Source organism: Carcharodon carcharias, chromosome 2 (genome assembly GCF_017639515.1).
Source record: "Carcharodon carcharias isolate sCarCar2 chromosome 2, sCarCar2.pri, whole genome shotgun sequence".
NCBI lineage: Eukaryota > Metazoa > Chordata > Chondrichthyes > Lamniformes > Lamnidae > Carcharodon > Carcharodon carcharias.
In genome coordinates, this window is record NC_054468.1 from 75,843,604 (window position 1) to 75,858,044 (window position 14,441).

The following is a 14,441-nucleotide window of genomic DNA, read 5'->3' on the forward strand; positions in this document are numbered from 1 at the left end:
CAACCCACCATGCCTTTTCCAGCCTAGCCCCACTTTTCAGCTTTTGGTCTGTAGCCTGAGAAGTGTGACAGCATTTCAAATGCATAGTCAAGTACATTTTAAATGAGATGTGGGGTCCTACCTTTCAGACAATGAATTCCAAACCCCTATCACCCTCTGGGTGAAAAAGTTTCTCCCCAACTGTCCTCTAATTCTTCTACCAATGTCTTGAAATCTATGCTCCTTGGTTACTGACCTCTTAGCTAAGGGAAATAGGTCCTTCCTGTCCACTCTACCTCCTTATAATTTTAATGCTGTGAAAAAATATTAAGACAAACATAGGATAAGAAGGCCATTCATGCTATCAAAGCCATTCCTTTCCTGCTTGTGGACAGCAGGTAGAGAAAGTAATTGCAGCAGTAGTTAAAGCACTATATCTTATTTCTAACAGTATGCTGCATTTAAAAAGCAGAGGAGAAAAAATTCAGGGCTACAGGGAAAAGATAGAGGAGTGAAACTAGCTAAATAGCTCTTACAGAGAGCTCGCATGGAAATGATAAGCCAAATGGCCCCCTTCTGTGATGTTACTATTCCATGAAGACTGACATTTTATGTACATTAAAACTGTTTCTTCCACATAAAATAGATTCTACCCAACATGATTGATCATCTCAGGGAGCATTCCCTGCAAATATTCCCGAACATCCAATTCTAACCAAGCAAAAGTCCATTATGTTCATCCACTATTACATCGGCAATACTCAACACTGAAATGCAACTTTCCCAGCCTCCCTCAGTTCACAGGAACATAGAAGCAGGACTAGGCCCTTCAACTCCTCAATCCTACTCTGCTACTTAATTTGCTCATGGCTGGCTGATCTGTACCACAACTCCATTTACCTGCCTCAGTTCCATATTCCTCAATATTCTTGCCCAACAAAAATGACTCCAGTAGCAAAGGAACTACCACATTAAATAGAGTGAAATTTCCCAAAAGTAAACGGGAGATTGCCCATTTTCCTTCACAATTAACATCACCCTAAAGAGGTCAGAAAAGATGCAAGTTTCTGGGAATTCAACTTTGATAACAGATTATTAATGGAGAAAATAACCTGTTCCTTTAAGAGAGAAATCATGACCTCCACCAGCCCAATTCCTAAAATCTCCAACCCCATTCCCATTCAGGTAATTTTCCTGTTCCGTTGACTCAAAATTCAACTATTTTGCTGAGAGACTGCCACACAAGACCAAGGGTTATGGAATCTCTAGCAAATTTGTGCCAGTGAGTGAAGGTGAGAGTGCTGGAAGGGAACATTTGGGAAACTTGATTTAGCAAGTGGGGGGTGAGATCTCTTAAAATCTGAGGGCTAACAGGGGTTCCCAAGCAGTAATCAGGCCCATAAGTTGCAGTGGGAGTGCAAGCTTGTCCTCCACTCTATCACTCTTCTGTCTCCCTCAGATGCTTTTTCCTCTTCCAGTCTTTCCATCTGACCTTTTTCATAAATGCAAGATTGTGGCAGGAGCTCCAATACTGAAGATATATCCTGGTTGTTGATTATTTTTGTTGGTAACAGCTTCAGGCTGAATGCAAACTTGTGGCACACCACACTGCCCTTTTCCCACCTTTCATTCTGCAAACATTTGCCACCTGTTCCAATAAGCATTTGTTTATATTCATGTGCATGAAGACATATTGCTGAGCCCCAATACTTCTCAAAATCTTATGTAAAGCAGTCACTAGAATCAGAAACACGCAAAATTGCCAGAATATTTAAAGTTTATCTACCTTAAACTAGAATTGAATATGATTAAGAAATTCATGAATGATCCGTTTGCAGAGCGAGAGATAAGGAGTGATGGTTGTAAAGGACTAGTGAAATGAAGAAGATTGGTGGCCGAATAATAGCAACATGGCCAAGTGCAGCGTGAGGTCCAGACATTCGACAGCCATGGTAAAAATCACAAGTTTCGTTTCAGGTAACAATATTATAACATAATAGAATAATTTAGCACAGGTTAAAACTACTAAGCACCAGACACTTATTCACTTGTCTTTTCCCCAGCATTCCATCTATTTACTGTTTGTGGAGCAGTGACACTGGCCACACCCAAAACAACTCAAGTGACCGTAGGAGAACAAGTCCTGTTCCATGTAAATATCCAAGGTGGAGATTCGTATGACGTAACATTTCATTCCAAAAACCCAAATACTCTTATTGCAGTGTGGACAATCAACAATACGGTAAACCTAAAGAGTGCACACTTACTGTATGTAGGCAGAGTGCAATGGAATGAGAGTGGTTCTGTGGTGTTATACAACGTTCAGGTCAAGGACAGTCGCAAATATAAAATAGAAATCAACTACCAAAGCACAGGACTGAAAAACAATGACGAAGCGAGTTTTGAACTGCGCGTGTTTGGTAAGTATTGGTCAGTGTTTTGTCACATGTGTACTTGTTCCTTGACTGCTCAATTAGCATTCTGTATCAAAATAAAATCAGCTGGGAGTCTGAAGTTTATAACCAAGCCATGAAATACACTGTTTAATACCTGTTTAAGTCAAGTGAGCAAATATGATTTACCTACTTAAACAATTCACTTTGTCCGTGCTTGCCTTTTGTCAATGCTCTTCTTTCCGTTCGTGTTTTCATCACCTTTTTGTGGTGCATTTTGAAAGTACCGTTCTGTTTTCTGAAGGAAAGTGAACATTAACATTGGTATAAGACAACATCGTTCTGGTCAATAATAAGCATCCATCACTCAGCTGCAGTTTTCGCGACATGTTTTTATTTTTTGTAATTTTAATTCACTTAAAATAGTCTATTTAATTCATCTATAAATAAAAAAGACAAAAGAACTGCAGCTCTGGCAATTTAAAACGTTCGCTTTTTATAAAACATGGATTTCATGTCCTGTCTATTCCAGAGCCAGTTTCCCAGCTTGCTGTGAAAATTATCGATGACTGTACAACGCCAAATATCATTCTCAACTGCTCGACCTCTAAAGGAACAAATGTCACATTTCATTGGCGAAAAGAATCTTTGTCTGGAGCCATTGATAGTGCATTCAATGGGACACAACTAGTGATAGACCTTGGTAATGAAGAGGAACAACAAGTATACAGATGCATAGCAGAGAACCCAGTCAGTAATGCAAAGAGTGATCCAGTGAGGCCTGAGCCGTGTCATAGAAATAAAAGTGAGATTTTTAAAAATCCGACAAGTTACTTGTAATATATATTTTTTCTTCTATTCATTTTCACAGAGATGCCTTGCAATTCCGTGTTTCCTTCTCCATTTGGAATTTGTCAGCTGTGGCTATTGCCTCTGAGTCACAAGTTTGTGATTTGTAGTCCCACTACAGAGGCTCAGCAGAAAATCTGAGCTGCCACCCCAGTGCAGTACTGAGGGGTGCTACATTGTTGGAGGTGCAGTCTTTCAGATGAAACATTGAATAAGCTTGTCATCACATGCAGGCAAAGGATGCTTTTGCACTCTTCAAAGAGAGAAGAAAAGTCTATGCCTATATTTACCACCCAACTAACATCAGTAAAGAAAACATTATCTGGTCATGATCACATTCCTGTTTGTGAATCCTTAGTGTATGTAATTTAGATGCTGCGTTTCATACATTATAACAGCAAGCTCACTTCAAAAGAGCTTCATTGGCTGTAAAGTACTTTGGGATATCCTAAAGGCATGAAAGGCCCTATATAAATGTAATCTTTCTTTTTCATGGAAGGACTGTTCAGAGCAGACTGCTTTATGTCTGGACAATAGGACAGCATAGCCTAGGCTTTTACTGTCAGTGATGCACCACAATAACTTATAATGGAATGCACTCCACAAGGGCAGCATTGTTCTAGTGAGTTACTTTACATATGACAGGAAATGGTCTAGTGAACTAATATCTTGGAAACCTCCCCCAGTTATAGGACACAATTTAAAACACCAAAGTTATGATCCATGGGCAGAATTTTGTCAGGTTGATGGGGTCTTGCCCTCAGGTCAAAGAACTGGCAGGCAACCTCTATCAGTTCCATGGGGAAGGCTTGGACAGAATCAAGTGTTGTTCAGACATTTAATTAGCTGCCATCAGACCTTCCCCACAGTGGAGGTCCCTGGTGGTGTAAGTCCTATCTGCTGAGAGCTGCTAGCCAGTCAGAGGCCAGCACCTCATCATTGTGTCGACTCCAGTGGGAATGGTGGTTGCTGGTGCATCTGCACCTACCCAAGGCCCAGGAATGTAGAGGGACCCCAGGCGGGTGCATGAAAGTAGGATGAGAGTTGCTGGGTTGAGATCGCAGGAGAGGGGTGTCAGAGGCAAGGGTACAGGAGTGGCTTTCAGTGGCCAGATGCCTGCCCACTGCTGCGTGTCTCAATTGGGCACAAAGTGCTTGGAATGCCTGATAGGGAGGGACCAAGATGAACTAAGTGAGGGGACCCCACCCGCCTTAACCAATGCCCATCTGCCCACACCCAACCGCCCTCCTCAACCCTACCAACCCTCCACCCCACCACCACCCCTCCACCCCCCCACCTACTCAGCCCCCCGCACCTCCCATCCCACCCCCCACCATTAAATTCTGGTAGCTGAGGAAATTCCGGGAGAGGACCCCGGGACAAGCAGTCAGCAACACCTAGAGGATCTAGTTTATCAAGAGGATCTAGCGTCTATTCTATACAGAGGTAGGAGTAAGGGTAAAATAAAAGCAAGGCTCCATATTCTATTCAGTTAAGATATGCCTGGGAGGCTCAGCCCATGATTTACACATCCTGTGCTATGTGGGAAATCCTAGACGCCCTTTGCGGTCTGGGCAACTATGTGTGCAAGAGATGCCTCTGACTAGAGCAACTCGAGCTCCGGGTTTTGGACTTTGAGCGGCGGCTGGGGGCAGTTTGGTGCATTTCAAGGCTGAGAAGTTCGTGATAGCATGTTTCAGGACACGGCTTAAGAAAGTGCAAGCAGAGAGGGAATGGGTGACCAGCAGACAGAAGAAGGGGGCCGGACAGGTAGCGATGGAATCCCCTGAGTGCATCTCTCTCGCAAACCGTTCTTCGGCCTTGGAAAATGGTGAGAATGACGATTTCTCTGTGGAGGCCAACCAGAGCAAAGGCCATGGCACTGTGGGTGGTCCAGCTGCTGAGTGGAGAAGGGGGTGGGGAGGAAGAAGTGTGGAAGGGCAATAGTGGTAGGGGATTCATTAGTGAGGGGAGTAGACAGGTACTTCTGCAGCCGTGGACATGACTCCAGGGTGGTATGTTGCCTCCCAGGTGTCAGGGTCAAGGATGTCATGGAACGGCTGCAGGGCATTCTGAAGGGGGAGGGTGAACAGCCAGTGGTTGTGGTCCATGTTGGGACCAATGACATAGGAAGAAAGAGAAATGAGGTCCTGCAAGTGGACTTTAGGGAGTTAGGTAGGAAAGTGAAAAGCACTCCAAAGCTAGTAATCTCCAGAATACTCCTGGTGCCTGTCAGTAGTGACTATAGGAACAGAAAGATACAGCAGATGAATGCATGGCTGAAGAGATGGTGCAGGAGGGAGGGCTTTGGATTCCTGGGACATTGGGATTGTTTTTGGGGGAGGTGGGACCTGTACAAGTTGGACGGGTTACATCTGAACAGGAACAGGACCAACACGGGGAGGTTTGCCAATGCTGTTGGGGTGGCAGGGGGGATGGAATCCTGAAAGATAGTTCAGAGGGGAGAGAAGCTGAGATGGAATTAGAAGTTAAAACACTAGTAAGTAAGTCTGGAAGGCAGAGGAAGCATAGGCTAGATAAGAAAGAAGTGAGTTTAGCTAGGCTAAATGGAATATATTTTAATGCAAGGAGTCTGAGGAATAAGACAGCTGAGGGCACAGATAAGCACGTGGGAGTATGATATCATAGCTATGACCGAGACTTGGCTAAAGGAAGGGCAGGATTGGCAGCACAAGATTCCTGGTTATAGGGTATTCAGACGAGATAGAGAGGGGGATAGAAGAGGAGGGGAGGTCGCAATATTGATCAAGGAATCAATTATAGCAGTAAGGAGGGATAATATCTTGGAAGGATCATTAAATGAGGCCATATGGGTAGAAGTAAAAAACACAAAAGGGGCAAACACACTGTTGGGTGTGTACCATAGGCCGCCAAATAGTCAGGGAGAGATAGAGGATCAAATATGTAATCAAATTTCAGGGAAATGTAAGAATAAAAAGGCAGTAATAGTAGGGGATTTTAACTACCCAAAAATTAACTGGGATAGGTTAAGTGTGCAAGGGAGGAAGAAAAATTCTTAAGTTGCACCCAGAAGAACTTTTTTGGTCAGTATGTAGAAAGCCCAACAAAGGAGGGACCTAATTGGACCTAATATTGGGAAATGAGCCTGGGCAGGTGGAAGGCGTATCAGTAGGGGAGCATTTTGGAGATAGTGATCATAAGTCAGTTCGATTTAGGATAGTTATGGAAAAGGATAAGGTTGAGCCGGGAATGAAAGTTCTAAACTGGGGAAAGGCTAATTTTGTTAAGTTGAGATATGATTTGGCCCATGCTGACCGGGAGCAGCTACTTGCAGATAAAACTGTGTCATTGCAGTGGGAGACATTCAAGGAGGAAATAGCGAGAATACAGGGCAAATATGTCCCCAGTAAAACAAGGTGGGGATCAAGTCCAGAGAACCCTGAATATCAAGGGGCATAAAGGTTACGATTAAAAAAAAGAGAAGCTTGGGGCAGATGCCAAGGCAGAGTCCCTAGAGGAATATAAAAAGTGCAGGGGGGAGCTTAAAAAGGAAATTATGAAATCTAAGGGAGTGCATGAGAAAGCATTGGTGGGTAAAATAAAGAAAATCCCAAAGGGTTTTTTTAAATATATAAAGAGCAAGAGAATAACTAGAGAAAGAGTTGAGCCAATTAGGGACCATAGAGGTAATCTGTTAGTGGACTCAGAAAACATGGGTACCGTCCTCAATGAATACTTTGTGTCAGTCTTCACAATGGTAAAGGACGACACAGGTATAGATATCAGGGTGGATGACTGTGAAATATTAGAGGGAATTAACATAAAGAGAGGAGTTACTAACAGGTTTAGCAGCCTTAAAAGTGATAAATCCGCAGATCCAGATGAGATGTATCCCAGTCTGTTGAGGGAGGCAAGGGAAGAGATATCAGGGGCCCTGATAGTAATTTTCAAATCCTCTCTGGCCACAGGAGAGGTGGCTAGAGGACTGGAGGACAGCTAACATTGTCCCATTATTAAAAAAGGGAGGAAGAGATAAACCAGGATACTACAGGCCAGTCAGTCTAACCTCGGTAGTGGGGAAGGTACTGGAAAGAATTCTGAGGGACAGAATGTATCTGCACTTCGAGGGACACAATTTAATCAGGGATAGTCAGCATGGATTTGTTAAGGGAAGGTCGTGTTTGACAAATTCGATGTAATTTATTGAGGTGGTAACCAGGAGTGTTGATGTGGTCTACATGGACTTTAGCAAGGCTTTTGATAAGGTCCCTCATGGCAGACTAGTCAAGAAGGTAAGAGCCCATGGAATCAAAGGTAAAGTGACACATTGGTCCAAAATTGGCAGAGAGGCAGGAAGCAGAGGGTGATGGTCGAGGGATGTTTCTGTCACTGGAAGTCTGTTTCCAGTGGGGTTCCGCAGGGCTTGGTGCTGGGGCCCTTGCTGTTTGTGGTGTACATAAATGATTTGGACTTAAATATATGGGGTATGATCAAGAAGTTTACGCGGAACACAAAAACGGTAGCGTGGTAAATAGTGAGGAGGATATCAATGAACTGGTCAGGTGGGCAGAGAATTCAACCCAGAAAAGTGTGTGCTAATTGATTTGGGGAGGGCTAACAAGGCAAGAGATTGCACTATGAATGGTAAGACCCTGGAAAGTACTGAAGATCAGAGGGACCTTGTTGTGCATATCCACAGACCCCCGAAGGTAGCAGGGCAGGTAGATAAGGTGGTTAAGAAGGCATATGGGATGCTTGCCTTTATTAGCCGAGGCATAGAATACAAGAGCACAGAGGTTATGCTGGAACTGTATAAAATGCTGGTTAGGTCACAACTGGAGTACTGCGTGCAGTTCTGATCACCACATTATAGGGAGGGCGTGATTGCACTGGAGAGGGTGCAAAGGAGATTTACTAGGTCGGATGTTACCTGGGCTGGAGGGTCTGAGCTATGAGGAAAGATTGGAAAGCCTGGGGTGGTTGTCCTTGGAGCAGCGAAGGTTGAGAGGGGACCTGATAGAGGTGAATAGGATTATAAGGGGCATAGATAGGGTGGATAGGAAGGCACTTTTTCCATTAGTAGACGGGTCAATAACCAGGGGGCATAGTTGTAAGGTAAGAGGTAGAAGGCTAAGAGGGGAGTTGAGGAGAAATCTTCAACCAGAGGGTGGTGGGAGTCTGGAACTCACTACCTGAAAGCGTGGTTGAGTCAGAAAGTCTTGGAACATTTAAGAAGTATTTAGATATTCACTTGCGTTGCCATAGCCTCTATGGCTGTGGACCAAGCTCTGGAAAATGGGGTTAGTGTAGTCAGATCTTTGTTGATCGGCACAGACATGATGGGCCGAATGGCCTCCTTCTGTGCTGTCAACATCTATGAATCTGAGTCTGAGGCTCAGGGATAATGGGTGTGAATTGACCCATTAATGAGCCTCATTGACATCCCACCAGAGTCTCATTGACAGAGATGGCTGGGAATCCAGCATAAGTCCCATCCCCTCCCGGCTTAATTGGGGGAGCTTTTCCTACCGCCGGGAAACTGACCCAAGTCCTCTCCCATGATTAAGTGGGCACGGATGCCATTAGCTTCCTGATGCAACGGGTTGTGTAAACTTCAGGCCATTGAGTCACACTGCACTGCACAGTTATATATGCATGCTTTAAAATATTGATTTATTATTTTCTTTTTGTATCTTTATGAAGCTAATCAAGTTATTACCTGTTTAGCTATCTATAGCCATCTCAAACTGTTATGAAACAATCTTTTCTGTGTATGCAAGAAAGTAAAAGGTTCCAATTTATCTTTACTTCAGATGGTTTGTTCTGGATAATTTTACTCGGTCTTATACCAGCAGTGTTGGTCTGGGTCTACTATTCAATCATCTCCACAAAAGCAGGTAATGTTGTGATGAAAAACTCATTCTAGTGTCTATTTACTCAAATTATGTTTCTAGTTCATTTGGTAGGCAGGATTTTTATTGTCCAAGTTCTGTTGAGGAGATGGGACACATTTTGCAGAGCTCCAAAGGTGTAGAATTTTGTTTCCTGGGCAGCATGGAGATAGCAGACACAAGCATTTCATTCAAACTCAGTACAATTTCCTACTGGGAAGGAATGTGTGACAATTTAGAGAAGCTGTCGCTGAGAAACTTTTCAGGAATATTCTCGAGGCTGCTACAATCTCACTGAGGAGCTACTGAACTGATAGTGTTGACTCCTTTGTGGCAAGATAAAGGTATTTGCAAAGTAATGAATCTATTGAAACATAAATTCACAAATAGCTACTCACATTGGGCTAAACAGATGATCCATTGTGATATGATTTCTGGAACCTTTATGAATTGAGTTGTTGGGAGATATAGAATGTACCAAATCTCTTCCTCCATCTTTGGCACTACAACAAAAAAACAAACTCAGAACATGATGTCAGTTCTTTAATAAAACTTTAGTAAAAAACCAAAACAAAATCCTTTGAAAATTGCTGGCCTGCATTAAAAATGTAGAGATGTTCAAACTTATGTATAACCCAATAGAAAAATGTGTAAGAATTAGTTTTAAGCTAGTAAAAAATATCTGTGTAAGCAAGTCCCTAAATACGAGTGTGGTCCATTTCCAAAAGTCTTCATCAGGCTCTAATTTTACGCAACGAATGATCCCTGTGCCAGAAAGGGTAGATCTGAAGGCCACCCTGAATGGAGTCACAGGCCTCATTTACATGAGGCCAGCTGAAAATCCCAAAGCAGCTCAAGGCAAAACTGATTTGAATTTCAGGTTGCTGTATCATCTCCAGCAGAAGCTGGGTAGGTCTGAGGGACGGGGAGAAGAGTGGTGGGGTAGTTGAGAGGGAGGCATTATATTTAATTTTTCAAACTTACCATTTTGATTGCAGCCTGAGGCAGTTGGTGTAAGGACAGCTAGTTATGTTACATGTAGACAAGGTTTTTCTGCCACAGCCAAACTTTTGCTGGCCAGATGTGAGACAGCCCAATTTGCAAAAGAGGCCTCAAACAAGCATTTGGCCCACTGTTTGCATATGTATTGGCTCAACATCTATTTCAGGAAAGGGCCATGGATGCTTTTATTGTCTTCACCAATAGGATGAGAGGGACACATTGAACCAGCAATGAGAATGCACACCCACCCACAATGTTGGATGTTTAGGTGCACCATTGAGGAATTTTTAAGCCATTACGCCCAATTTTTCAGGTTTATTTTTGAAGAACTGTCAAGGCCATGGAGAGAGTACAGAAAATATATCAGGAGTGAGAAATAATAATTATGAGACACGATGAGAAAAACTTAGACTCACATTAGAACAAAGGCTGTTATAGAAATGACCTGATAGAAGTCTTAGAGGTTTCCCCAGAAGTGGGCAAACTTGCATTATTTAACATAAGCAAGTTATGATTTCCCATTTCTGAAGAAACTCTTAAGATTATCACATTCCCAAAACCACCAAGACACCTTTGACATTTACCCAAATTGTCACTACTGATATATGCAGATTCTAAAGTGTACCAACCTGCAGCCTGGAATATCAGTTGTGCAAATTTTTTGTATTCTGAGTTTTAAAGCTGCCAAGCTATATAACAGGACAATATTGTTGAATGAACTGTTAATAGCAATCAAGGCCATTGATTTACAGTTTCACTACAAATAATGCACATAATCGTAGAATTCAAGCCCAGAAATATCATTCACACTTTTACTTTGTAGTAAAAACACAATTGACTTACTTAATCACCTTGAATCTATGGCTCTCATGTTGCATAACATGATGCAGTGAATCCTCCATTCTTGCATGTCACATTTTATGTATCATCAAGCCTATGGCTAACACACTTGCTCCATCACACTATCTTGCCTATCTGTAACATTTCTCTATCACACTAAAACTTATTGCTTTTGGCTCTATGTTTCTATTACTTTCAACTGCATGCGTACCCATTTGGTTGGTTCTCCAAGCTACATGTCCCACTATTAATTTGTTTTCCAGTCACCAAAACCCTTACTTCTGGTCAACAGGTTTACATTTCATAGCAGTAGTTGATACTTTTCAAATAAATATATGGCCACCTAGTCTACTTTTTGTGATTAAACTCATCTCCTTGAAGAACAATAGTACATTCTGCCCACTGGCTAAGAATTAAATCAATAATTTCAGAAAGTGCTGGAAAAACTCAGCAGGTCTGGCAACTTCCTGTTTTTATTTCAGATCTCCAGCACTCACAGTATTTTGCTGTAGTTTAAATACATAACTTGTTGTGTATGGGGTATAAGTTAATTAATAAAACCTTTAAGATTGAGGATTCAGTTATTTTCCTCCAAATGAGCTATGTGTCCACAAAATTAGATCATGACTTGACCATTGCTGGAGAAATTACCAAGTGTAAAGTGAACTTAACAATTAAGCCCTGACTTTAACCAAACCCAACTCACTGAAGGAGTATAAAATCAGGAGGAATGTAAATCGGAATCCTACCTGGAGCCAATCTGTTCTCACAGGCTAGGTTCAATTGGGGGTTAAATTTTGGGTAATAGCTTGTGTGAAACCTCTGGGGAAGGAGGAAATTAGTGATGGCTCACAGCTCCCACCAACCAATGCATTTCCCCTGCTTGCCATTCTCCACTCCCTTCTGCAGTTTCCTGATGCACCTGCCAAACCAAGGATTTGTCAGTATAAATTATGTTTGTTTTGCCTTTGTAGGTAGAGCAACACAGGAACATAGTGAACATCCAGATGCCTTGTCAAATGGATTTGTTGAACCCACATACATTACTCTACTAAATCCAAGAAGAACATCAGAATAGAGAGCCTCCAAAGTACTTTGAAATGAAGTCAGAACTACCCATAAATATTTTGTCTTCCCAGTTCTACATTGTACGGTCTGTAAACTCTATTGTCTTGTGAAGAACAACTGCTACTTCATGTACATATTCTCAGAGGCAGCAGTACAGGCATTTTGAAGCATGACCCATGTATCTTCAAAGTGGTTAACTTTCATTCGTTTAAGTCATCACTGCAATCTTACAATTTAAAGCAGCTTTCTCTGTGGGGAACCTTGGCTATCTTATTGGATAATGTGCATATCAAATCTTAAATCAGAATATTAGAAAGTCCAAATGGGTGCTTTTGGATTTAAAAAGTGGTTCACTGCCAAGTCAACATGCTACAGGGTGTAATTAGTAAGATCCTGCACTTTCATTAAGTTTAATAGTATGTTTAGGACTCAAGTGCGCAAGTCTTCTACATTTTTAAGTTTATCACAAATGGAGGATTTAATATGCATAAGTGTAAGGTAGTATATTTTGGGAGGAAAACAAGAAATGAGAGCATGCACTCAATGGAAAGATGCTGAAGGATGTGGAGACCTAGACGCTCAAATATGCAAGTACTGGTAGATACAACCATTAAAAAGCCAACAGCATTTATAAATAGTGGCATAGAACACAAAAGTAAACTAGTAATGATAAATTTGTACAGAATATCAGTTAGGATGCAATTAGAATGCTGTGTGCAGATAAGGGCCCACAATTCTAAAAAAAAGATATCAAAATCAGAGAGAATTCACAATGTGACTTCACCAAGATGATGTCAGAAATGGGAAACGATAGCATGAGATACTGTGATTATTCCCAATGGAGCAGAAAAAACCAAGGCAAGAATTCATGGAGGCTTTTCAAATGCTTAAACATTTCAACAAAGTGAAGAAGGAATGATTATTTCTTCTAGAAGCTGAGTCTGTGGCAAGGGTCCATTAATTTGGAATAGTCATTAAGAGATGAAGGAGAGGAGTTGGAAGAAATTTGGTCTATTTAATTCTTTGCCATAGAAAATCTTTGAGGTGAAGAACATTTCACTTTTTAGAGGCAAGTTGGACGACTATTTGGAGTAGAGGAGGGTACAGGGCTCCTGGTGAGAATAGGGGAGCGTGGCTAGTTTTGGATTACCTTAGCCATGAGCCAGCAAAGACACGATGGACTAAATAGCCTCTTTTTGTGTAAATTTTTATGGTAACAGTAGGACATGCATTTTATATTTCACTGGGAGACGTATAATACTTTATGTCAATTCTATTGTTGTTATTACTGCATTGTGGTCAGCTGATTCATTTGTTCTCTGCTGTTTTTACATTAAACCATTGCAGCTAACTCTAGTCATGTCATTCTCCCTTCTGTCATCTACATTCCTAAGTATAAGCAGCAGAGCTGTGGCAAACCAGAGTCTAAACCCACTGAGCCTATTAATCTGCCATCAAGTTAAGGCCAGCCAGTTCCAGCAGCACTGACCGTGTTTATTTGTATTTTATCTGCAAAGCCTGGGACAGGAATGGGGTCTGCCGAATGTAATGATACTGTGTTGTACACAAAAGTCACATGTACCAAGCAGCTACATTAAAAGCACACTATTTTCAGTCACCCATATATTCTGATGAAAAAGGCAGCAAGCCATTTGTGCTCAAGCACTTTTGTAACTAAATACATAAATTTGGAAGGATAGCTACTGCAGTAGGATGCATACATGGATACCCCAATCAGGTCAAATGAAGCAATTGTTTTATTAGATCTTCACCACTTATCAGTTTCACTGCTTATCAGTTAACTTTTTTGATGAGCTCAAGCATCCTTCAAATTAATTATCGGACCTTAAGGCACCTCTAAGAAACATCAAGGAGTTTTGAGTTTTACTTTCCAGAGGCCAGGAGTGCACCCATTCAGGGAGTGAAGAGGCCAAGCTATTTTGAGGCCTGGGCTCCCCTAAATAGAATTGTGAACTGTCCACCCCAATGACCATTCTAATCATGTAATGGTTCATTCAACAAGCAACAAGGCATTCTCCAGGGGACTGTGGCCAGGGGCAACAGTGCCCCAGATTATTTTTGTGGGGTGCAAAGGAGCATGGAAGTCACTTCTGCTGGGAGAGATGGGCAACTATGCTGTGGTATCTGAAGTCAGAGCCTCCTAAAACAGGGCACGTTCTGAAGTGTCAGTTGTAGAATTGGATGAAGAGTGTGCTAGTGCCCAGGGTGTCCAAGGGAAAGAAGGGATAGTGACCAGAGTGTTTCCTTACCTGCCTCAATGTGGTGATTAAATTTCTTGCAACAATAGTCTACAGTTCCAAGACTGAAGGAATTAGCATTCAGTGTTAGCATCACCTCCCTTCAGGTGGCATGAGTGACATTTCTGTCATATTTGCTGCTTTGATTTTCTGCTCTCAAATTCCTCAAGGAAGGCCAA

At 42.0% G+C, this 14,441-nt stretch overlaps 1 protein-coding gene across 1 annotated transcript; it reads left to right on the plus strand.

Moving 5' to 3' along the window:
- Positions 1–1,824: 1,824 nt before the first annotated feature.
- LOC121272025 (hepatocyte cell adhesion molecule-like) lies at positions 1,825–13,355 on the plus strand. The gene is made up of 5 exons (XM_041178391.1): positions 1,825–1,956; positions 2,043–2,399; positions 2,905–3,177; positions 9,017–9,100; positions 11,911–13,355. Exons 1-5 carry the CDS (start codon positions 1,890–1,892, stop codon positions 12,012–12,014), a joined length of 885 nt encoding a protein of 294 aa, XP_041034325.1. The 5' UTR covers positions 1,825–1,889; the 3' UTR covers positions 12,015–13,355.
- Positions 13,356–14,441: the final 1,086 nt, after the last annotated feature.

What these genes read in the sequence shown, in the direction of transcription:
- LOC121272025 (XM_041178391.1), top strand. Translation starts at nt 1,890, where the DNA reads ATGGCCAAGTGCAGCGTGAGGTCCAGACATTCGACAGCCATGGTAAAA. An exon ending in GCCGTGTCATAGAAATAAAA is followed by an intron (nt 3,178 to 9,016) that starts GTGAGATTTTTA and finishes TCTTTACTTCAG; the next exon opens with ATGGTTTGTTCTGGATAATT. An exon ending in AATCATCTCCACAAAAGCAG is followed by an intron (nt 9,101 to 11,910) that starts GTAATGTTGTGA and finishes TTGCCTTTGTAG; the next exon opens with GTAGAGCAACACAGGAACAT.